This window comes from Lagopus muta, chromosome 6 (genome assembly GCF_023343835.1).
Source record: "Lagopus muta isolate bLagMut1 chromosome 6, bLagMut1 primary, whole genome shotgun sequence".
Classification (NCBI taxonomy): domain Eukaryota; kingdom Metazoa; phylum Chordata; class Aves; order Galliformes; family Phasianidae; genus Lagopus; species Lagopus muta.
The window spans coordinates 35,167,524-35,191,954 of NC_064438.1; the positions used below are offsets into that span (position 1 = coordinate 35,167,524).

At 35.6% G+C, this 24,431-nt stretch overlaps 1 protein-coding gene across 6 annotated transcripts in view; it reads left to right on the forward strand.

Moving 5' to 3' along the window:
• Window positions 1–24,431, forward strand: part of NPAS3 (neuronal PAS domain protein 3) — a 598,518-nt gene that overhangs the window by 272,797 nt on the left and 301,290 nt on the right. For all 6 annotated transcript variants that reach the window (XM_048949919.1, XM_048949921.1, XM_048949920.1 and 3 more), the window contains one exon: window positions 22,568–22,650. In XM_048949919.1, the coding sequence (XP_048805876.1) occupies window positions 22,568–22,650 (83 nt within the window). The remainder of the gene's footprint in view (window positions 1–22,567; window positions 22,651–24,431) is intronic.

The window sequence follows — 24,431 nt, forward strand, 5'->3', positions numbered from 1 at the left end:
AGTGCTTCCTTATCCCATCTGTTCCTCAAAAAGGAAAAGAAGAGGTACGTTCTCACAGAGGTACTCTTGGAAATGTTTATGCAAAGTATTACTTTTCTTCACTAAATCAAAGTGGGAAACAACCTACCAGAGAAAGTGTTCTTTCTTTTCCACGTAGAGGTTACACATACTTTTGCTTTAACAATATATCCTGAAATGTAAACGTATTTCCTTTTAGTTCATCTTGGTACGTAACTCAAAAGAGATGTGCCTGATGCTCCATGAATGATTATCATTTAGTGGTTTGTCTCATTGTGAAGCACTGCCAAGACACAATTGAAATGTCCTGAACTGCTTTAGGATGATTTTGATTCTTCAAGTTTGGCATTATCACCATATCTTGGGTTTTGCTTAAAATTTAATTCTCATGTCTGGCTTAACATGGCTATTTTACCAATAAAGCAGGAATGGTTATTGTTTTTTTTATTTTTTTCCCTATTGTTTGTTATTTGACAGTTCCATAAAGTTTATTTCTCCCTGCTGCTTAGTGTCTTTTTATTCTGTTTGTTTTTCTCTGCTTCCAGCTGGGATATGGTTTAATGAATTATTTTTCAGTGCATGCGATATGGTTTTTATGGCCTGCCTTTGGAGACTGTGATTAATACAGTTTTCTTTCATTCTTTGCCCTGACCTAGTTCCCAGTACTCATTATAGTGTTCAGCATTGTATGAAGAGTATTGAGATGATATTATCCATGATAAGTCTAGAACATATTTTCATTCATTCTGGTTTTTATACTTCTGTCTGGATTTTTATTTTTACTTTCAGTCCTGAAATTTTTGTTTCCATGCCAATATCTGTACATTTATTTTGTATTGCAGTTGAATAAGACAGATCTCTGCTGAGGATGAGATATTCCATATAGTCATCAAATTCATACCTTCCATGCATAAGTGTTTTTTTAGGTGATTTGGTATCCAGATTTTTGTCAAGTCTTTTTTTGCACGTACATGGAAATGTGCATCATTTCAGTCAGGTTTGGATTCAGCTGTTCTTTGAACAGATAGGAACCTCCCAAGCCATGGTCAAGAATACTCAAACTTTGCAAAATAGACCTAATGAAGAGGAGGGAAGAGATGTAGAGACCACATTCCCATTTTGACAAATCCACATGTATTGAAATGTATTTTCAGTTTGGATCTTAGTCCCTTGGCAACTTTTCATTCAGCCTTTCTGAAAATATTTTCTTATTCATCTCAGGTTATCCTATTTCACCTCTTACAAAAGGATGTTACTTCAACTGTTTCTCTTTCTCCCTTTTACAAGGAAAAGGAGATGAGTAAAGTCAATGAGTAAAATAAGATGAGTAAAGTCAGTGTTGCCACTTGTAGCCTGTTCTTTCCTTTTCTTGCCCACTTACATGAGGAACTGAAGAGCGTACTGTTATTGATACATGCTTATCCATTGAGAGCTGGTCTCTAGTTCTTTCAACATCGAATTTCTTTCAGCTTATGAATACTGTATTTAAGTGGTTCCTTTTCAGCCTTACTTATTTTAACAGCTGTCTCTTCCTTTCTTCTTTTCTATGGAAAAAAAAAAATGCAGTTCTACCTTTAATATTTTGTGTTTTTAAATACCTATTTCATTTTCTTCATAAATTAGTCATAGTATTCTCTATGCAAGTGCTGAGCTGTTCAGGTTTCCCAAAAGATTAGGGAAATTGGATTAGGTAGTATTCTTACTGTCTTTAAAGTTTGCAGGTGTTTGTTTTTTTGGTTTTTTTTTTTTTGGTTTTTAGTTTTTGGGTCTTTTTTCCCCACTATTTATAAAACTTTTCAAACTCTACTCCATCTTCCATCATTTTGGTCTTCCTGATGCACCATGACATCTCTCAAAGTGCAGTAAGATTATTGAAAGATTTCTTGGAGTGAACATACCCTTTTATAGTTTGCTAACACAGAATTGTTAGAGAATCACTTCTGTTACTACTTACGACTTTCATGGCAGCAGCAAGATTTGATCTTTTTTATGTATCTTCAGTCAAGGTGAACTGTCATTTATTGGTTTAATGACGGAGGTGGTAATTCCCTTAGAGAGATTTTTTCAGTTTCTAGTGCCATTGTCTCAATCTATTTCTTAGACTTCATTATTAATATATCAGCACAGTCCATATTACTGTAGTTATTTCAGCAGTAATTGTGGTGTTTTAGTGAGCAGTAGTCAATGTTTTTCAGAATTACTTCAAAGAATATGTTAATTAATACAATGTAAAATGATACATTATCTTTTGTGTGGTCTTAAGAGTAAGAAGACGTAAATGTCGATTAAATGATCTGCTGAAATAATTGATGAGCTTTTCAGTCTACTTAAACCTATATAAACAGCAACAATTTCTCATGTTACTGAAGTCATTTTTATAGAATTATCTTTGTGTGAAAAATGAAAACTGTGTCAGAACATTCTAAACAAATAGATCACTTCAATCCTCATTGAAGTAAGCAGCAAAACAGTCTTGGCAGGGGCACTCCTCCTATATATAAGGTTCAGCAAAAAGAGGAAGTGGGAATGTTTCCATAACTCAGCAGATAATACTGGATAACAAGTACATCAGAAAGAGCATGTTTGATATACTTTGTGAAGAAAAATGTATGTTTAATTCTTTTGAAGTATTTCTGAGTTAGTAATGAAACCTACTGTCAAGCTGATTTTTATTTATCTTTTTACACACTGTTGATTATTCTAAATCTGCAAATAGGATTCTGAGCCAGAGCTAACTTGGAAATTGCTAACAGTGTAATCCACAAATAACATTTTTTTCACTGTACTTGGCTATGCAGTTCTTTTAACTCTCAAATAATCTTAAAGATACAGAAAATATAAAATATACTTAGTGTGTATTCCTCCCTAGACAATCAAAGCTTTTTTTTAAAAAAAAAACCAAAAAAAAACAAAAAAAACACAACTATTTATTTATTCCTGGGAGAAGATCCTTTGAAATTCTACCTCTTGTTGCTTTCACTTTTAACACTTATGCACTAAAAACGGCAAACTTTTTGTTTTGTAATTTGAAAATCTGTTATTCTTGTATGGAGTAAAAAATTGTAATTTTTTCTTCCTTCAGCATTAACATAAATTTTTTTATGTTTACTGTGCATGAAGTAAATCATTTGTATCTCCAGTCCATGAATAATCAAGCCCTTTCGTGCTTCCAACTTTTACCATGAAGCTAGGTTGTAAGCAAGTTACCTTCTGTGAATCAGAAGGACCACTTGTGTGAATTAACCACTTATCAGCATGAATACAGTGGTCTCTTTCTGCCAAAGGAAATAATTGAGGACAAAAATATGAAAATAGAGTTTGAAATTAGAAAGGAAAAGCTATTTGTCCTATATAGAAATATATAGCCACTGTCCTAGATCAGGAGATGTCAGTTGCTGTCTTTTATCTTTAGAGTAAGTTATTTTTTCCTTTTTAGTTTCATACAATAATTCATTTTTTTCCCAAGAGTGCTGGTTAATTTATCAAGATAATTTCATGTTTAGCAGTTGCAGGGCTTTTCTAGTCACTGGCTCAGTTGTGCTGTGGGTTGTTTTATTTAAAATAAGAAGCTACTATTTCTTGTCAAAAAAATTATCTTTCTTCTTCTTGTCGTTTGACAGAACACTTTGTTATAAGATCATTTGGTGTAATATATGAGTCACTTACTATTATTCTCACTTTTTATGGAATTGAATTTGCCTGTTTTCTTCACTGGTGGGAAGTTTATTGTTTTGGATTCCTGCTCAAAGAGTGAGGGGAATGCCAGTGGCATAACTGGAGGGAATGTTTTTTGTGTTTTATTATCTTTTTCCACTTATCTTTGTGGGATTTTTGAAGGACAGAAGTTTTTTGGTGTTTTTTGTTTTTTTTTTTTTTTTTTTTTCACCAGAAGGACATGCTGCTTCATTTATTTCCTACCCTAGCAGAGAAAATCTCACACTTCTGGCACTTTGACACATCACTGACTGCTAGAGAACATGGAGCCACTGTTTACTGCTGGTTCTTGAGTCTTAAACAGCCCTCCACAGTTTTTATTATACCATTAATTGCACTTAATGTGGCTGCATTTCTAGTACGCTTGGCTAAGCTCTGAAAATTAAGTAGAGGGTACTTTGTTATAAAATTTGCTGTAATGAGCTCTGGTGGGACAGGGTCTGTTAAGTTTGAAATTACCTCAGGCCATTTCCAAAGGACCTCTTAAAATATTTCACAGCTATAAAAAGTTTGCAACTAGATAAATAGCCAAAGATATGGTTGAGAAGGGGAAAAAAAAAAAAAAAACCAAAAAAAACCAACACAGCCCTACAATGTGAACCGGACAAAATACGAACATCTTTAATAGCAAAATGTTACATGTATTTTAAACATGTATTATCTTAAGTAATTTATTAAAATGAAAGTTTTCAAGCTAGCAGCATGTAAATTTTAGGTGTTTGCTTGACACAGTGGCTTTTCTGCATACTGTTTTTGCTTTTGGTTTCTTAATCCAGACCATGCATTCATGAAATTGGAATAAATTTAGGACTCCCTCTGGGTTTACATAAATTGGTTCAGGAAGAGGTCACACCTCTCTGTACAAAAACCTTATAAGAACTGCTGCAACTATTAGCCAATTATCTTAATGTTACAACTAACAGCCTGTATTGAGTACTGATCTCTGGTATCTGGCTAAATAAATGACTAATATGTCTTCAATTCCCTCAGTGTTCTTCAGCTATATGACCACTGTAATGCTTTGCGGCTAATAAAATTTCAGATTGACTAATTTATTGGGTAGCTTTACCAAAACATCCAACTAATTCTTTATATACTCATTAGAAATAGGTCCAAAATGAATTCTGTTGGGACTAAGTGGAAAAGACCCCTTCGGATCAGCATCGCTGAACTTTAGATATGTTGGCACAAATCGGGTAGAGGATCTTCTGCGGTTTTAGTGCAGCAATTTATCTACATTTTGTAGTTAAACTTAAGTGTGAGGTAATTAGAGGCCCCCAAGCTTGAAATTCATGCACCTTTTTTTTTCCCTTCAATACACTCTATACAAGCTTGCTAAGCTACCTATTTGAGTTTTGTGAATTGCATGTGGATGCTCTGTACAAAACTTCCAGATAGAAGATAGCTTAAAATCTTAAAACTGCTTTCAATTTTTTTTTTTTCAGACTTTGAATTTAGAAATGGGTAGGAAGTCTGCTGTTACCAGGGGTCAGTCAGCAGCCTATTGTGTCAAGCAGAAATATTCACTAGTCAACAGTCAAATACACTACAGCCATTAACTACTGCACCTGTTGTCCAGATGGGCTAACAATAAACATGACACAATCAATCATGCTTGCAAAATAGGGTGGACAGAAGGGTTTGGGGGATGTTTCTAGGATCTTTCTCTGTTTATCTAAACCTTTACTTCTGTAGTATTATGTAGCTGAGAGTATCAGGGTTAGTGCATTTCAATCTTGGAATCACTCTGATAAGTTATACCAGGGGGTATTGTGCAGTTTTTTAAACTCAAATGGCAGCTCTCTGTCTATTGACTAAGAAAACTATTATTTGACAAAGGAGGCAATAAATCTCAGCATGTTGAAAAACATTAAATGCCATCAAAATTGTTCTACCTTAAATGCAAATAAAGCTGGTTCTCTCTGCTGAACATCATCCATAACAGGATATTCTTAGAGCCGTGAATCATTTATTAGTTTAGATAATTTTGTGTTATGACAAATTATTGAACGCAATTATGTGCACTATTGCAATATTAAACACAGAATCAAAACTCAACTTGATTAAGTCCTTTATAAAAGAGTTATGGACCTAAAGTACTTCACAAGTCACAAAAGCTCACATCCCATTTCTCTCCTAGGAACATCCTTTATTGGATGAATAGTTTGGAGGAAGAGTGGAGATTTTACTTGATCTTGAATAGGCATCTGTCCTAGTTTAAAGTATGCTACTTTTCTTTTTAGTTTTAATATTTAAGATGAAGCTCTGAAGTATTTTTTTTTTTTTTTTTTTTTAATCAAGGCATGACTTATTGGTGGCATTTCTAAAGATTTGTTTCACGGTTTTAGAAGATAGTTACCTTTTATTCACTTTCTGGATGCGAGTGACTTGAAAAGATTTTATTGTGTTAAGTTTCAGTTTCCTGTCAGCCAGCAAAAATGTCTGTCAAACTCAAACCTGAACAGTTTTATTTAAATAAGAAGAAAAAACTTCAGAAACCATTACTAAATTTACTTAGACACTTCTACGAAATACCTTTATGCCAAACATGATAGTTTTCAGTAAGTTTAATATAGATGTAGATAATGTAGCAGATAATGTGAAATAAGCTGGGAAGTGAGAAAACAGCCTCAAACTGTATAGTTAACAGATGCAGAAGTTGAACTAATCAGGAAGTGCCCAGTGATTGTGTCTTCCCTGTTGATATTACTTGCACGAGTGTCCAAATGAAGCATGTTGCCTCTGCGATCTAACCTGAATCACTGAATGGCTTGTGTTGGAAGGGACCTTAAAACGTCATCTAGTTCCAACCCCCTGCTGCAGGCGTGATTGCCGAACACTAAATTAGGCACTAGATGAACTGCCCAGGGCCCCATCCAGTCTGGCCTCAAACTACTCCAAGGAAACACTATCTACAACTTTTCTGAGCACCCTATTTCAGCACTACACCACCCTCTCAGTTAAAAATTTCTCCTGACATCTGATCTCTAAGTCCTCCTCTTTCAGGTTAAAGCCATTCCCCTTTGTCGCATCACTATCTACTGTGTAAAAATTTTTCCATTTGCTTATAAGCTCTCTTTAAGCATGGGAAGGCTGCAGTGAGGTTTCCCCAGAGCCTTCTCTTCTCCAGGCTAAACAAGCCCAGCTCCCTTCTTCATAGCAGAGGTGATTTAGCCCTCCAATCATCTTTGTGTCCTTCCTCTGGACGTTCTCCAACAGCTCTGCATCTTTCCTGAGCTGGGGGCCCCAGATCAAGACACAGTGCTCCAGATGGGGCCTCATGAGGGCAGAGTAGGGAGGGACAATCACCTCCCTTGCCCTGCTGGCCACCTCTTTTATAATGCAACCCGGGGTACTGTTGGCCTTCTGGGCTGCAAGTGCACACTGCTGCCTCTTATTAAGTCTTACATGTACCAGGGCTCTAGGATTCTTCTATGCAGAGCTGCTCTCAATGAGTTCTTCTTCTAGTCTGTATACATCTGACGTTTCCCCAACCCAAGTGGGGCAACTTTCACTTGGCCTTGTTGAACCTCATTAGTTTTGTGTGGGCCCATTTTTCAAGCCTGTCAGGTCTCTCTGGATGGCATCCCTTCCTTCTCCTGTATCAGCTGCACCGCTCAGCTTGGTTTCATCTGCAAACTTGCACTCAAGTGCCACTCAAGCACTACTGAAGTCATACTCTAATGCTGCCTCTCGTTATTTGTGAGGTTCCAGAGGAAGAAATAAAAATGAGTGCTTTGGTGGATGACATGACATTTTGTTGACCATAGCAAGCTTTCTGTTTAGAGTTCTTGCTGCTACAGTGTCATAAAAAGCATTTTCTAATTAATGAGTTCTGACAAGTATTCACCAGAGTACAGAAATACTTACATTGACTCCAAACAGTGAATATTGTCAGGACAATATAATATAGTAGCGAAAATCAGAAATTGTTGTGAGAAATTTTCATCTTGCAGTCCATCCTCTGTATCTATAATAAGGATTCAGTGAAGATGCATTTAAAAACTAGTGTTGTGAAAGCACCATGTTCTGAGTTATTTGTAGCTCTCTGATGATGAATGCAGTAGTCTAACCAGCACTGTCTGACAGTGAGGTTAAATATCTATGCAACCCACTTGCAGATAATATTTATTTTTTTAAAGTAATTAATCTGAAAATGAGGGTAGATCACAACCCTCTGGGGCTTCAGTATCAATAACAAAATTACAGAAGCGTCTACCTCCCCTTTGATGATAAGTCCTTTAAATTTTGGAGGAGTGAATAGTAGGTTCTCTGCTGTGTGAATTTAATGAAACCTATGATGGTTTAGAAATTCCTTGTGGGATAGGGCTTTTTGGAATAACACCCAAGGGCTTGCTGAGCAGAGGGATGTGTGTTTGTTTGTACATGTACATGATTAGTGAGAGAAGTTCAGCAGCTTCAGTATTTTCATTCCCAGCACTCTTGTTTTCTGGAGCTTCACATGCCTGAGAAAGTGGTCCCATTTCACCTCACACTTTAGGTCCTATGATCATAGTAAACTTTTCTCCTTAAGGAACTTGTGTGGGTTTGAAAGCGCCAATTCAAATAGCTAGTGTCAAATAGGAAAATTAACGGAAGAGAGAAGGAATGTTAGAAGAGATGAGTTACAACAAGGTAAAAGAAAAAAAATATGGGATAGAAAAGGAGTATACTTAGTCCTTTCCAGGATTTTTTGTGCAATGGTCTTTTCCTCATTATCTCTTTACAAATTAATTAAGAATTAATTAACAATTCTTTTTAGACAGATCAAGTTTACACAGAAATACAAACTAGCCAAGGGATTATAAGCAACTCTGTTGTATTAACATAGTGAAGAAAAAGTTATTACATGTTGCTTCTTAAGAAAGTTTTATACTCTGTGTTAGCACAGCTAGGCTATTAGCAGTGGCCACATTAACCTTTTTTCACCTAGTTCACATTTCCATAATGTGACTATACAGGCATACAGTTAACCCAGTATTATGTATCGTGGTTCAAAAAAAAGACACAGCTTCAGAATTCTGTTTAGAGTATTCCTAGTTCTTCCCTGCATTCTTCAATTTTCTGTCTTTATTATAAGTGCTTTTTCATTTTCAATCTATTCTTCTTGCTATCTATTATTTCTCTTATCTGTAAAGAAATTATTTTTTTCTGAAGTCATCACTTGCAAAAATAGGCCTTTATTTTCAGAAGACATGTTTACGAGGGAGGATATTGATAGGACAAGGGAGAATAGTTTTAAACCTAGACAGAAGAGGTTTAGGTTAGATATTAGGAGAAGGTTTTTCACATAGAGGGTTTTGACACACTGCAACAGGTTGCTCAAGAAGGTGGTGGATGCCCCATCTGTGGAGGCATTCAAGGCCAGGTTGGATGTGGCTCTGGGCAGCCTGGTGTAGTGGCTGGCGACCCTGCACGTAGCAGCGGGGTTGAAACTAGATTATCATTATGGTCCTTTTCAACCCAGGCTATGCTATGATTCTATGACATCTATCTATGTGCATTCAATTACAGCACTCTTTCAGCAATGAAGATGTGTCTTTATTCCTCAGCTTCTTTCTCTTTGTTGTGGTCTAACCTGACAGACAGCTGAGCGCCACACAGTTGTTTGCTCATTTTCTCACCTCCCAGTGGGATGGGGGACTAAATCGGAAAAGAGCACAAAGGTAGCTGTGAGTTGGAATAAAAACTATTTACTAAGACAGGAAAAGGAAGATGAAAAAACTCATTGTTTTATGTCTGTGTGTGTATGTATTATGAATATATATATATATACATATAGACACATACAAAACAGGTGATGCACATTGCTCACCACCCTCTGATTCATGTCCTGCCAGTCCCTGAACAGCAGCTGCCTGCCTGCCAACTCCCTACTGTTTTCAAGATTTTTTTTTTCACATGATATCATATGATATGGAATATCCCTATGGTCAGTAAACTGACCTGTTCTGTCCTCTCCCAACTCCTAGTGCTCCCTCAGCCCAACTCAATGGCAGGATTGCAGGACAGTGTGAGAAACTGAGAAACTGAAACATCTTTTCATGCCAGACATGAAGGAAAAATCATTTCTATTCCAGCTGAAACCAGAGTGCTTTCCTGTAGAATGAGACATTATTATGTAAGAATACTTCTCAGGGAATTTTGAATATTTTGAGAAAAATTAAGAATATTTTGAGAAAAAGTTTTGGAAAAGTTGGGATTTAGGCTCAATAATTAATTTTTGTCTTAGCAGCTCTAGTGCACTCTCCATCTTATTTGTGCAGAGGGCTAGAATGTATCTTGGAACAGTACTGTACTTCACATGTAGGGGTACTTCACATAAAGGTGAAGCCTTTGTGTTGAAAGACTTCGGTCAGTGTTCATGAAAAATAACTTGGCACATTTCTGCCTTGTCCTCCTGCAATGTTGTTGACTGCAAATGCATTTTTTGTTGTTGTTGTTCTAAATTTCTCAGATTTTCAGGTATTATTAACAAAAGAAGATGTTGTTGGATGCACAGCAGACAATTTAAAATTATCCAAAATTATCCCTTAAGCTAGCACAGTCATAATGAAAAATGTCAGAAACAAACCTTCTTCCAAGGGTTTACTAAAAAATAATAAAAATAGATAAACTGTCAGGTATTACTCATTAGGGTTCTTTTTACAGAATGCTTAAAGGTTTTTTTCTATTTAAATGAATGAACTTCAGTTGCAAATTATATAGTTGTAAAAATCTAGTTCTTCAGTTGCAGTGAGGCAGCACAGGAAGTAATATGTTTAAACATTGGAAGGAAATGTTGGAATGCAACAAAATTTGAACAGAATTTCAAAAATTATTTCACTAAAAGCTCACAGTGCTGAACTGCTCCATCAAGCAAATTATGTTGTTTTTGTTTTTTTTTCTTAATTTAAAGCAAATGCATTACTTTGTGTTCAGTGGATGTATAATAAAATAGAATTGTTAAGACACTATCTAAATGCAACACGTTATCACTATAATTGTACAGTTCAAGGAAAAAAAAAAGATATATTTATCAGTGCTCACAAAAAGTGAGGAAGATTTAAAGACTTGGAGTGTTATATTGCAAACTGAAACTGTGCCCCTATAGTTGAGATAACCATCTGTGTCCATGTCTAATTCAAATATTGTGTGAGGAATAAATTTTGATGCTTCTAAGTTCATTTGCTAAAGAATACCAAAATATCTGGCTAGAATAAGTCACTAAACTTGATATGTAAGATGTTCATGTGTGTCTTACAGCCCAAGAGACTTTTCTGCAGGTAACAAGTGTGAATCCTACCTGTGCCATAATGAAATAAATGGAATATTTTCCCCTCACTGAAGGAAAGAATCTTGAGCTAAATTAAATCCTGATGCTAATGAATGCAGCTCTGCTGAAGTGAATGTGCCTATATGCAATGTTCTCTCTGGCTATAGAGAATTTCCTTCCTGTTTACATCATTCTTATTACCATAACTATTTTGGCTGCCTTCTATACTCTCTCTTCTGTACTCTTCCCTGGTAGGCACTCTCCAAAGAAAAAGGAAACTGGTCTTTCCTCACGTGAATATTTTCAAAGATCCTAATGCCCATAAAAAAGGAAACACCAGTCTTTTGTTGGAGCCAGTAATAACAGCACAAAATGTTAACTTCCTCTCCCTGTTATTTTCAAGATCATTCATGCATCAACTGTATGGGGTTTTTTTTAATCTTAGCAAAGACTTAAAGACCACATCACTACTTCTAATAAAGATTTAACTATACTTCTCACTGGGATCTCCAAGAAATTGTTTTCTTAAAAACTGCTGAAAGATACTCTTAGAAATGGTAACACACCTCTTTTATTTCAAATTAAGATCCCTATCAGAAGTGACAGAAAGTCTTTCGGGATTTGGATCGACCCAAATTCTTTTATAAGAAACAGTGCTTTAAAAAGAAGCAGCTCCATTTTCCAGTTCTAAGGTCTTAACCACTATTCTGATGTGTAAGACCACTTCTCTTGAAGACCACTTAGTTAGAAATGGGAGATCACCAGTATAGCTCGTATTTGTTCATTTTTCAGTCCTCAGCAATTCTTAAATACTATGATAGTACTTATAACACCTCTGTGAAAAATTCTATTTTTTTCCTGTGAGAAACTAACAACCTTTTGCAGTAAATTTCAAGCATTTTTAAAATATATTATGGCTGGTTTTAGTAATCTTGTATTCTTTAGTTAGTTTTTGAAATCACCAAATTTTCCATGGAAACTGCATTTTCTTCCAGTGTTCTATGAACAGAAAGAAGCAGCAGCTGAAAGACAAAGAAAAATAACTGATTAGTGACAGAGTTGGTTCTTGCCAAAATCCTAAGTTAATTGCACAACTGATACAGACTTCTTCCCTGCAAACGGAGATTGATTGAAGTTTTACTTCAATCTTACTTACCCAGCTTCACTTATTACTGGGTTTCACTTACCAAATTTCACTATTTTATAAATCTTCATTGTATCTTTTTATGACTGAATCATGAAAATAAAAGAGGCACACAGCATAAAGCAAATCCACCTCCTACTTGTACTATTTCTATATGAAAAAGTAATAAAGCCCTACATACCACCTCAGAATCAGAAATAACTGAATAGTTGTGCACTTTGATTCTTTTCAGTGTATCACATATTTCAGTAGAATGATGGTGCATTAGCCAGTTACCGGGTAATCTCATAGTTAGATTTTTCATGCTAATATTGAAGATGACTCCTATATCTGCCAATAGCAGTGTGAGGTATTTCCTAATTTTTGGTTTTCATGTAAAGTAAGGAGATTTATTGTTTTCCAATCGCTTCTTCTCTGGGTAGCTTCCTTTTACTTACGCTTTGATAGTATGACAGAAAAAAGCAAACATACTAAAAGTGCAGATGTCTAAAAAATAGAACTACTTGCATCAGTTTCACATACAAAATTTGTTGTTTTTCAGTGCTTTGTACTGAATGTTAAGTGCATTACCTAGTTCAATAACATCTAAAACTTTCAATTTGGTATCAGAAGAGGTTATACATATTTCTTAGGAAAATTCAGGAGACGTTTGTAGCCATCTAGCAAATGAATGGCTTCTTCTGCAAACAGATGTGAAATGCTTAGCCTTAGCATTACACTTTGCAGTGACAGCCCTGGTAGCATGTTATATCTTAGGCCTTTAACAATTAAGTATTTAAATCGTCAAGTATTGTGGATATATCAGTAAACGTCTGCATCTGTTACTCCACTGATAATAATGAGAAGCTAATGGAAAGAATACTTGTTGTAAAGCCTCTTGTTATTTGTTATCCTTATTCCATTATTTTGTTGTTGTTATTACCATGTTTTTGTCTGCCAAAGTTGCATGTTTCCAGTTAGTAATGAAAAAAGTTATCTTTGTCCATAAAATGATGTAGGAAGTCCAACATAATGGGAAGGAAAGAAATGAAGAAAAAGAGCAGGCAAGAAAGCAGACCTCTGTGCAAGAAGGTAATAGTTGGGGAATCTGGATGTGTTTTAGTGTTAGTAAAAATCAAGGATGATGGGAAACACAGCTTGCAGATTTGTAGCACGCCACTGTCTAAGGCATAAAAAGGCAATTGTATTGGCTCTGAGGAGGAGCAGCTTGCCTGTTTTGCTCACAGAAGATTCTGAAATAACACTGCCAAAATTTAAGACAACAAAAATAGGGTAGGCATAACAAAGAAAGATTTCTTGTTCTTGACTCTCAGAGATACATTATACCTTGCTTCACGTAAATCGAACAGTTTTTGGTCCTCTTGACATACTAGTGGCATATGAAAGCCCTGTGGATGGATGGAGCGTTAGATTGGAAGTAATAAGGTTGTGCCTGACTTACCTCCACATTTGTAGCAGATGTTACAAATGTCATAACATGAACCTTGGGGATCAGGCTGGAAAAAAAAAAAAAGAAAAAAAAAAAGGCAAGACAACAGATGTAGGCCTCTTAGTTTTACCAGCAAGTATAGTCTGACGCTATATAACACTGTTCTGACTTGATGTTAATACCCTGTCCTCCTCCTGAGAACAGAATCAGTGACACTAACCATTTCCTTAGCACCAAAGCTGGAAAGGGGTGACAGCAGATTTCTTGCCAGAGGAATTTTAATGCTAGTTAAGAAATAAGACAATAGGATTATCACCCCAATAAGCATCACCTTGTTATATCTGGAAAAGTAAACTATACATATTATTAATTTTGGACATAACTGGTAATTTAAGAAATTTCAATGTGCTGTCTTAATGTTTATCCATTTTTTCCATTGATAGAGTTAAGTCTCACTCACAGTGTGGACTTCTATCTGAACCACTGCTATATTTCTAAGTTTTTAACCCCTCAATTTACACCTCTCCCTTGCCTTGCACCTCTGTTCTTCTTCAGTATTTTGCAGACTTTTTCTCCTCTCCACTCTAAGCAATTAGATTTTCTGGGTTTATATTCTTGCTTAAATTATTGAAACAAATTACTTTAAAGCTACAGTAACACATACAAGATCCTTTTCTTGTAGATGTATTTTGCAGCACTTTCTCAACTGTTTCATCAAAATATTCTACTGTTTTCAAAATGTCTTTTGTACTTCTCTCATTGCCCCTTATTTGTGACTAAGTGTACCACTTTTCTTTAAAACTGTAATATCGCAATTGGATCTGATGATCGTTGTTGATTCCTTCTAACTAAACTTTTCTATTCTCTTTCATTCTGCCCAGAGAAGGACAATGAAGCTGGTGGAGGGCTTGGAGCACAAATTATATGAGAGGAGTGACTGAGAGAACTGGGATTGTTCAGTCTGGAGAAGAGGAGGCTCAAGGGTGACCTTATCACTTTCTACAACCATCTCATAGGTGGTTGTAGAGGGTGAGTGTTGGCCTCTTTTCCAAGGTAGCTAGTGATAGGACAAGGGGTAATGGCCTTAAGTTGTGCCAGGGAAATTCAAGTTGGATATCAGGAAAAATTTCTTCTCAGGAAGAGCAGTAATGCATTGGAACAGGTTGCCCAGGGAAGTGGTGTCATCATCCCTGAGAGTTTTCAAGACAAAGGTAGATTTGGCACCGAGGAACATAGCTTAATGTGCATGGTGGTAATGGATTGGACTAGATGATTTCAGTGGTCTTTTCCGGCCTTATGACTATTATATGATTCTAATGACCTAGGAATGAAAAATAGGTGGAGTTACTTCCTTCATGTTGTATCTACTTGTGGCAGTACATTATACTGTCTGTTATAGGATCACAATTTGTATACTATCATTCTGTATAATTTTTTCCTAGATTTTTGGGAGCAAATGTTAGTGTTGTAAACAATTGTACAATGAGTGTAAAATGAATTTGATGCTGGGAGGTGGCTCTAATTCAATTCTGTTAGAGATGGATGTTGCTCCGCTCAATGCCAAGGTGTGCTTTGCTGCCTTACAGATCATTTAATGGCTAGAGTGAGTGCTAATAGCTACTCTTGTTTTTTTGGATTGGTCAGTTATTTTGCTTCTCCTTCTATTGGTGGTAATAAAAATTATGTGATCTTTATACTGTTGTCCTCTATATGGTGAAAGATGCATGTAGTCATTCTTTCTGTTTTTCAGGAGTTTTTTCCACTGTTTCTGTATTTCCTGGGAGAAGAAAATTAATGCAAGAGCACCAGCCCTTGTATTTTTTCCCCTGTGCTTCAATTTAAAGCAGTGGTGATTCTCTCTGCCACATCACTCCCTCAGGTGCTGCCATTCTTGAACTGGAGGCTTAGCCTTCTCCCTGAAGAATTTCATTGTCAAGGATAAGAGAGAGGGTTCTCCCATGAAGAATTTTAATCACCCTGTCTGTAGCCCTTTTGAAGGAGGCACAATAGTTCCTATAGTAACTACTACAGTGCGGAAGAAAGGCCAGTGCTCCCTCCCCCAGCCACAAATGGAGAACTCTCCTTCCTTAGATGACTAGAAATTCTTGCACAGCAAAGCCTCATACTTAACAGCAAAATAAAATAAAATAAAATAAAATAAAATAAAATAAAACTGGAATAAACTCTTAAAATGTACAAATAAGTACTTCTGATCAACAAACAATGCAATTTGAGTTATCAAATAGAGAATATAAAATCTTGAATATACTTATTTTTAAGGTGTGTTGAACTTTCAATCTTGGAGTTTTTAATTCTAAGAAGTTCAGAAAAGAGAGAGATGTTTAGGATCTGAGAAATCTCATCTTCTCCACCCCATCCCCAAAAGAACAGATCTTTTGGGAAGAAGCAGACCTATAAAATAGATAAAAATTATTAGAGAGGGAACATGTGCATAAAATAGATGAAAACTTGCAATGAAAGCTATTTCTCTACTTACTTTTCTTCCATTCATTCAGTATCTTTTCTGGGGAAAGGGCACACTATTGTTGGGAAATGCATATTCAAATCTTTTGATTACAGTACAATGAAAAAGTGATAGAGTGCTTTGTACATTTCTGGCATATTAATTTGGTCAGTTTTATGTTATAGAAAACAAAATAAGCTACAATAAAAGCTGTTGTGTTTTTTTTAATTTAAAAATATTAACTTCACTTTGAAAAACAAATTTTGCTAAAAAATATTTTAACTCCTTGAGTTTTTGATGAAACAACATAGATAAACTACTTGAAATAAATAACATACCTTTAATTGTGTTAGGTAACATTTTCTTGAATTAACCATACTTAGTTATTCAATGGAAAGGTTTGTCTTACTTTCTTAGCTGAGGTTTCTTGAGTAATGAATACATGCTGTATACCAGTGACCAGAAGATGGACATTTAGAATAACAGATATTCACGTACACAAAAAATAGATTTGAAATGCCATTGTTAGCTTTGTAAGTTGATTATCATATTCTGAATTATGCATCTTACACAAAGTCCTTTGTGACAGATTTGTTCTGGTACTTTATTGCTGTGATACTTAGTTGGTAATGGCATAGCATTAATGATTCCCTTAGCTTTACTAAACCAAGATAAAATACTTTTCCACATATGTTACAAATCCATCTGAAATTTATTTCTTCTTCCCATCTGTGAGGGTGGCTGTTACAAGGGACCTAAATTTTGGATCCCATGATGGCTCCCTGTGAGGTAGACTGGTGACATCATTTACTTTCTTTTGAATACATTTTCCAACTCAGAGGGCAGAGTTTCTGCTTACATCATGATGATTGCCTGTCACTGATCTCAGTTTTTATCAGGATCTAAGTATGTACCATCTACAACCTTATGCCTTGAACATATGTGTCAGGCATGAGAACTGATTCTTAATAGAAATTTCTTTCAAAGCTTAAAATCAGTCATAAATAGGATAGCAAAGAACAATCAATGGAAAAGATATCCATAACAGTGTGTTAAGTAAAAGAATTAAAAGCAATGAACTGCTTCTGTGGATTTCAACATACATAAATAATAGCCTTTCCTCATGAGCCTAATGTTGGTTGCATATTCTCCTTCCTTCACAGTGCATCTTCTGTTGTTCAGTGTCGCCCTCTGTCATTGTGCCTTTCCCTTCTAAAACACTGTTTTTAAGTATTTCCAAGTTATTTGTTACGTCTTGCTCAAAAGTCCCAAGGTTTAAGATGGCATCTTACCTCTTCCTGTATAACTACCCTGATTATCATGTTCACACGCACTGTTCTTTCATAAGCAATTTGTTGTTTCTTGAAACAGCAAAAGATAAATCTTCATGTAGAATTTACTTTACAAGGTAAATGTATTCAAAAGTGTATTGAAATTCTCTACTTTAGAAAAAAAATTGAATTCTGTAAAAGAACACGCAATTATATCCACACTCAAACTATACATTGCTTTGCACCTACAGTTATCTAAATTGGTTCAGACAACTCTATTTCTGTTTCATTATGCAGTCGTATGTGAAATTATCATGTATTTTTTTGATACCTATAGGGAGAAATATTAGACAGTGCTATGTGAAGATATGGAGTTTGCCTGATATGCTTACATATTTTGTGAATAGATCATAATATACCTTTTTAATGGGATATTTATGAACTTTCAGCTTTACTAACTAAGGTCTGACATACTGGCAGTGGTTCGGTTCAGTTCAGTTCCTGGTGGATGAAAAACCAAACGTGAGCCAACAGCATGCTCTTGCAGCTCAGAAAGTAAATGGTATCCTGGGTTCCATCAGAACAGGGATGGCCAGCAGGGACAAGGCGATATTTGTCCCTCTCTACTCTACCCTCCTGAGGTCCCATCTGGAGTACTGTGTCCAGGTCTGGGGCTTCCAGTACTGGAAAGACAGAGAGCTGTTGGAGAGGTCCGGAAGAGGGCAACGAAGATAATCAGCTGGAGCACCTCCTCTACAAATACAGGCTGGGGGAGCCGGGCTTGTTCAACCTGGAGAAAGAAGGCTGCAGGGTGACTTCATTGCAGCCTTCCAGTACCTAAAGGGAGCCTATAAACAGGTGGGGAGTCAATTCTTTACAAGGGTAGGACAAAGGAAAATGGTTTTAAATTGAAGGAGGGAAGATTTAGGTTGGATATCAGAGGGAAGATCTTTACCAAGAGAGTGATGAGGTGCTGGAACAGGCTGCCCAGAGAGGTTGTGGATGCCCTGTCCCTGGAGGTGTTCAAGTCGTGGTCAGCCTGGTCAAGTATTAGATATGGAGGTTGGTGGGCCTGCTGCGGCAGGGGGGTAAGGGCTTGATTATCCTTGAGGTCCTTTTCAACCCAAGCAATTCTGTGATTCTGTGATTCACTAGGAGGAGGTCATAGTGGACACCAGTCAGTTCATTCTGTGTACTAGTGGCTTAGAACTGAGATTAAGAGGAAATCCTCTCACATTGGGATACATAGAAATCTTTGTTAGGCAATCCATGTTCTTTTTTCTTATTAATAGCTTGTTAAAGAATAATCCTTTGCCAGCAATAGACATGTTAGTTGTGTCAATTTCGATAGTAAAAGTTTTGTTCCAACGCCATGGAAAGGAAAAGATTTCAACGAATGTTCCTGTGCTCCAGCACAACAAATTACATTTTGACAACCTTATTTCTATTTTCATGTAATTATTAGTAGTCAATACTTGATGGCAATATTGCTTCAGCCAACTATTTGTTCAACCCCAACAATTGTACATTCAAGCCATTATCACTTAAATATGATGGAATATAGACGGCAGAAAATATGTCCACCTGAAAAAGCCTATTTTGTTTGTATTACCAAAATAAGAGAAACTTGGAAGGATTGCCAGTCCAGTTCCCTCTGGTTGACATCCCTTCCTCATTTCATATCAACTGCACCAGTCAGCTTGATGTTATCAGCAAGCTCTCTGAGAGTACTGCCTGTGTCATTGACAAAGATGTTGAACAACACTGGTCCCAAAATAGGCATCACTTAGGACTGGCTTCTACTTGGACACAGATCCATTGACTGCAGCCCTCTGGCTCTGACCATTCAACCAACTCTTTATCCACTGAATAGCCTGGCCTTCAAATCTGTATTTCTTCAATTTAGAGATAAGAATGTGGTGCGAAAACATGTCAAAGGCCTTGCACAAGTCCAGGTAGACATCATTGCTTCTCCTTTGTCCACTAGTGTCATCACACCATCATAGAAGGCCATAGATGTTCTGATATAAACTCCAAATCCATTGCTTTCCAACTTTTCTGTGAGCAGCTAAACTGTGGCTGCTGATGGTTCCATTCAAAGGGTGAGAGATTTAGAAATGACTGGCTGTGGCTTATACAATGGAAGCCAGTTTAGTGTTTATTTTGAAATTTTATAGGAAAGTAAAATTCTGGCCTGTTTTTTTAATCCAAGCATTTCAGTCCATGTCTTCCTTTTATCTACTGCTGTGTCAACGAACTATTCAGTACAAATAAGAGGCCTTGTGCTGTGATTGGTCTGTGAGATTGCCCTATTTTTGAAACACATCAACGCAACATGCACTTGTATACTCAAAGTGGTATTTTTCTGATACAGATATCAAGAAATCTTTGAAGCTTAAATAAGTAAAAAAAAAAAAAAATAGGCAATGAAGTCAAACAATGAAAAAAAATACGTTTTTTTTCCTTATTCTGGATTTATCTCAGTATTCTTGTCTCAGTCCTCAAAATATGCAGGATGATAGTTAGGAAATGAATGCAATCCATGAAGTGCATATTTAACATCTATTTGGTTTCCAAAAAAAGAATTGCAGTATGGCTACCAGAAGCATAATGGTTTTCTGCTTAATGTATTTATGCTGGCTGTAAAATTAGGAACTGTCATTATAACCCCACAAAGCCTGAGCAAGTGCAAGACATGTAAATCAAGAGGTTCTACTGCTATAAAAATGTCAATGATCTGAATGGCTTGAAAGTATTGAAAGATATTTGTGTACATGTATACCAGCTACTAGGATACAGACATCAATAGAGGATTTAACTGACAAATGTTAAAGCTGAGATCCAGCCCTCTTGTGCTTACTATTTAACTCACTGACCTTGAAGTGGTTTTATTTGAGCTGTAGAACTCAGAGCATCCCAAGTACAAGAAACAGACAACTTACTTGCAAATATAATTCAAAGTTAAGATACTGTTTTAATGTGTTATACAGTCTTCATGCTTTTTATTCAAGTTATTATACTCTCATGCAAAAAAATGCAATTAACATAGAACTGGAAGCAATATTCTGTATGTAATGGATACACTTTAAAAGGCAGTGGATTGTAAAGGAGTGATATAGTGCAGGAAACAGAAAATGAAATGGGAGACAAATTGCAAGTGGAGATGTGTTCAGAAAATGTGTGGAAACCATAACACAGTCTAGATGGAAGAATGAAAAGACCTAAAGGATTTGAGCACAGTTAGCTGTTCTTTCAGAGGTTGTTTTTGCTTATTGTAATGCTCCTATGGAGACAACTGTGAAGCAATGCCTGACAGTCCAGAACTGAGAATTTCTTTTTTGTTATCAGCTGATTATAAATGAAATTACATTAAATAAAAAGCTTGCAGAGCCAGTCCATAACAATGGGGACACTGATAATCTTTACAATGCCATATATTTTGTTTAGTCCCATAACTAAACCTAAAGCTTCTGTTAGAAATAAGAGTTACAACTCCTGTGCATGCAAGCCTTTGATAATATGTCTGGAGGCTTATTAAGGAGGAAAGAAGGCTCATCTTTAAGTCTGTGTCTGCAAAAATAATTTTTTAAAAGCCTTAGTTGCTAGAAAATTTGATGTGCTCTGACTATTTTTCATGAAACAGGCATTACAGTAAAAAGCAGGCACCATTATAACTGGAAAAGATGAGATAGTGTGAAAAGAAGCAAAATTATTTAGGATCAGAAGATACATATGGAAAAATATAGGAGTGAATAAGTGAATACTTAAAACTAGAAAAAGAAGAATATTATGCTGATGTGTCTGGTCAGCGACTATACTGACTAAAGCTGAAAAATCCCTGCAACATGTAAGTGTATTACCAACTTCAGTTGTGCTGCAAAGCAGAAGTTTTGAAGAAAGCTTGTTTTCATATGTTGCTACCATCAGTATCCTTAAATATGTCCTGAGAAAAGGATTTAAAAAAAATACTGGGTCTACAGCAGTCACCATTTGTAATTATGAGCTATTGCCTGAATCTGTTTGCGATGAAGCCACCTGTTTGCTCAGTATAAATAGCTTAGAATTTCCTGCAAGGAAATTACACGAAGCATCAATAAGGAAAGATATTACATTCTTAGGTCAATATGACTATCATTACTTGGCATATATCTTACTGATAACATTTGGCAGACAGTATCATAGAGGGCTAAAAAAATGTTACTCTGTATATTGTTTTCAGGAATGTTAGCTTAGGTCTTCAGTAACAGCATTTATCCATTCTGCTTGTTTTAGTGAATCCCTTGGCATTTTCTTTTTCTTAGCGTGTGTTGTAAAGAGGTTGCAGAGGCTTAGACCATCAGTGTTTTTGGATGTAAATGTTTTACACGCTTCAAAACGTGACCTCTTCTGTTTGTTATGGATATGCCTGACTTTGTCACAAAGACAGAAAAAGAAGGGCAACTTTCTGCAGCCCTTTGTCCTCTTCTCTGCTCAAGTGACAAATATAGATTGGACCTAAGAAGAAACCTCAGTTTGCAGTAGTAGATGCTTATTTTTGCCTCTACTCAGAATTGATTTCTGGCTTTATGCTACTGGCATGAAGAGTTTCACAAAAGATTAGTTTTATGATTTCCCAGCTTGTGTAGTTATGCGTGCCTTTAAAACACAACCATCTATCACTCTATCTTTTAGAGTAGAAACTAGTTTCAAGTATCTTTTCTAGCAGTTAACATGGGTATCTGGAACACTACAGTACTTGTTGTAAATAATACCATACCTGTACTTTGGAGAATGCTTGACAACTCAGATGTGATGATAAGACAGCTGTTACCAAGTGTTGACTTTTTAACATGGTGTTTACTTCATTTCAGATAAATCTCTCTCGTATCTTCTTAACTCCTAAGTAATATTTGGTTCTCATTAGATTTACAGTTAGCATTTTTTTCAGTAGTATTTTTCAGTAATTTCTGTGTGCTGTCATAGCATATGTACAAGAAACCTTCCACAGGGGCTATTTGAGTAAACTATTCATTTTCAGAGTTCTTGTACATTTAAATAGGTGTTTATTTTATGTTTTTTTTTTCTTTCCTTCTTTGTTTTCAAAAAGAATCCTTTTATCCTCAAAATCTGAGTCACTGAAAATTATGTACTAGTTATACTTACTGTGTGCAAGATAAATTTTAAATTAACACTGGTATTTAAAATGCAAAACATATTTCAATAATGTGAAATATTGTGATCAGGGATTAGAAATGAATTTGCAGACCTTGCAACATAACTGTTTTTTATTCAGTTATAGGTGCCCAACGCAGGAGAAGTCCCAGTGCCCTTGCCATTGAAGTATTTGAATCTCATTTGGGAAGTCATATTTTACAGGTAAAAAAAAAAAAAAAAAAGGAAAAAAAAGGCTTTTCCATGACAAAGTCAAAATAGCTAGTCAATCCTATTTCTGCCCATAATTTGAAAACTGTTGGTGTCAATATTTATAAAAAGTCATATTTCTTTCTTTTTAGAAAAGCCCATGCTTGGGACAGTTTTAAGGAGAGGGAGGGCATGTATTGTGTAGATAAATGTTATGTTATTTTCAACTGTGCAGTACATGTCTGCTTGCAGAATGACTCTATGTTTTTGTGTGTGTGCATAAAACAGTATTTTTTGTTGTTTATTTCATTTTCCTTGTGTGTCATGTACAAATTTAGGGTGTTTTTCCCCCACTTTGTTTTATGAGCACTGCTTTCCTCTTTGATATCACATTTGTCATGATTATATATCACAAATCTGCAGCAATCTGTAAAGAGGAAAAATGAACAGCAGCATGCCTCTTTGGTTTCCTTAGCTATGAGATAAAAACTAATGAGATATTTGTCAAAGAATTTAGTCACACTGTTCAAGTAACTATATTCCAGGAGGATTACTCTGAAAAAAAAAAAAAAACCACCAGTAACCTGATGGAGATGTTCTTGTGCATGTTTTGTTTTGTCAGGATTAGTACAACCCTTCTTACTTTGCAATAATCAAAAGTGGAGCAGAAGCAGTTAAGAATGTGAAGTGTTCTGTCAGCAAGGCAAAAACACAGCACTATAGAAATTAAAAAAACACCCTTTAGATGTAGCCTTTTCTAACTACAGCATTGAATAACTGCACTTATTTAGGAATGTACACAGCTTCTCTATGCAAATATATTGCTTGGTGTATTATCTTTTGAGAGGTAAATTAGGATATTATCATGAGAAATATTCCACTTAATTTGAAATGATTGAGAGCTATCTCTCTCTGTGTTACTTCAGCTGTGGCATTCAAAAGCACTGCAGAATATGTCAGATTTTTTACATCTTTTTAAAGTAACTAAATGCTGAATGGCAACAAAGATAATTTTAGGAAAACATGAAATTAACCACTAGAATGAATTTATCTTTGGAGCAAAAATCATGAATGAAGTTATTTACTTACTTGTACATCCTTGGCAGAGACATAGTTCAAGTTTTTGATTCTGTAACAAATATTTGTATTATAGATATGGTACCAAAGATATGCACCAGTATCTGCAGCACTGTTTGAATATTAGACAGAAGTGCTGTTATGTTGTCTTGTAAATGTAGAAAAAAAAAGAATAAATAAATGTGGGTTTCATGATATTCCAATTTGTGTCATTTGTGTTTTGAGTATGTGGACATGCACTATATATCCTAGGTGTATGCTTATTACAATATAAATTATAACAAGTATCTAGATAAACTCTCATTGGGACTGATTTATTTATACTTGTTAGGTACTAGGTTTGACACTGTATGAATAATTCAGTTGTAAGAAAAAAACTAAGTTGTCCACCTTGAAACCTACTGGACATTTCAATTTTTCACTGATTGTGTATTTAAGAATATTTAGTGTTTCTATTACTTGTTTAAACTCGTTTAAAAAATATTCCACTATTGTTTTTATTTTTTTCTACTTATACCTAATAAATTAGGGTGTTTTTTGGATGTAACTTTATCATAGTGCTTGTAAGTAATCTATGTTGCACTTTTATCTGTAACAAATAGACTGAGAATTTTCAATGTTTCAAGAATTCAAAATTACCGTCAACATCTTACTGAATATCTGTTGAGGTGTTGCCTTTGCAGAGAGGGTGGTGCCTTTTATCAAATTACTCCCATTAA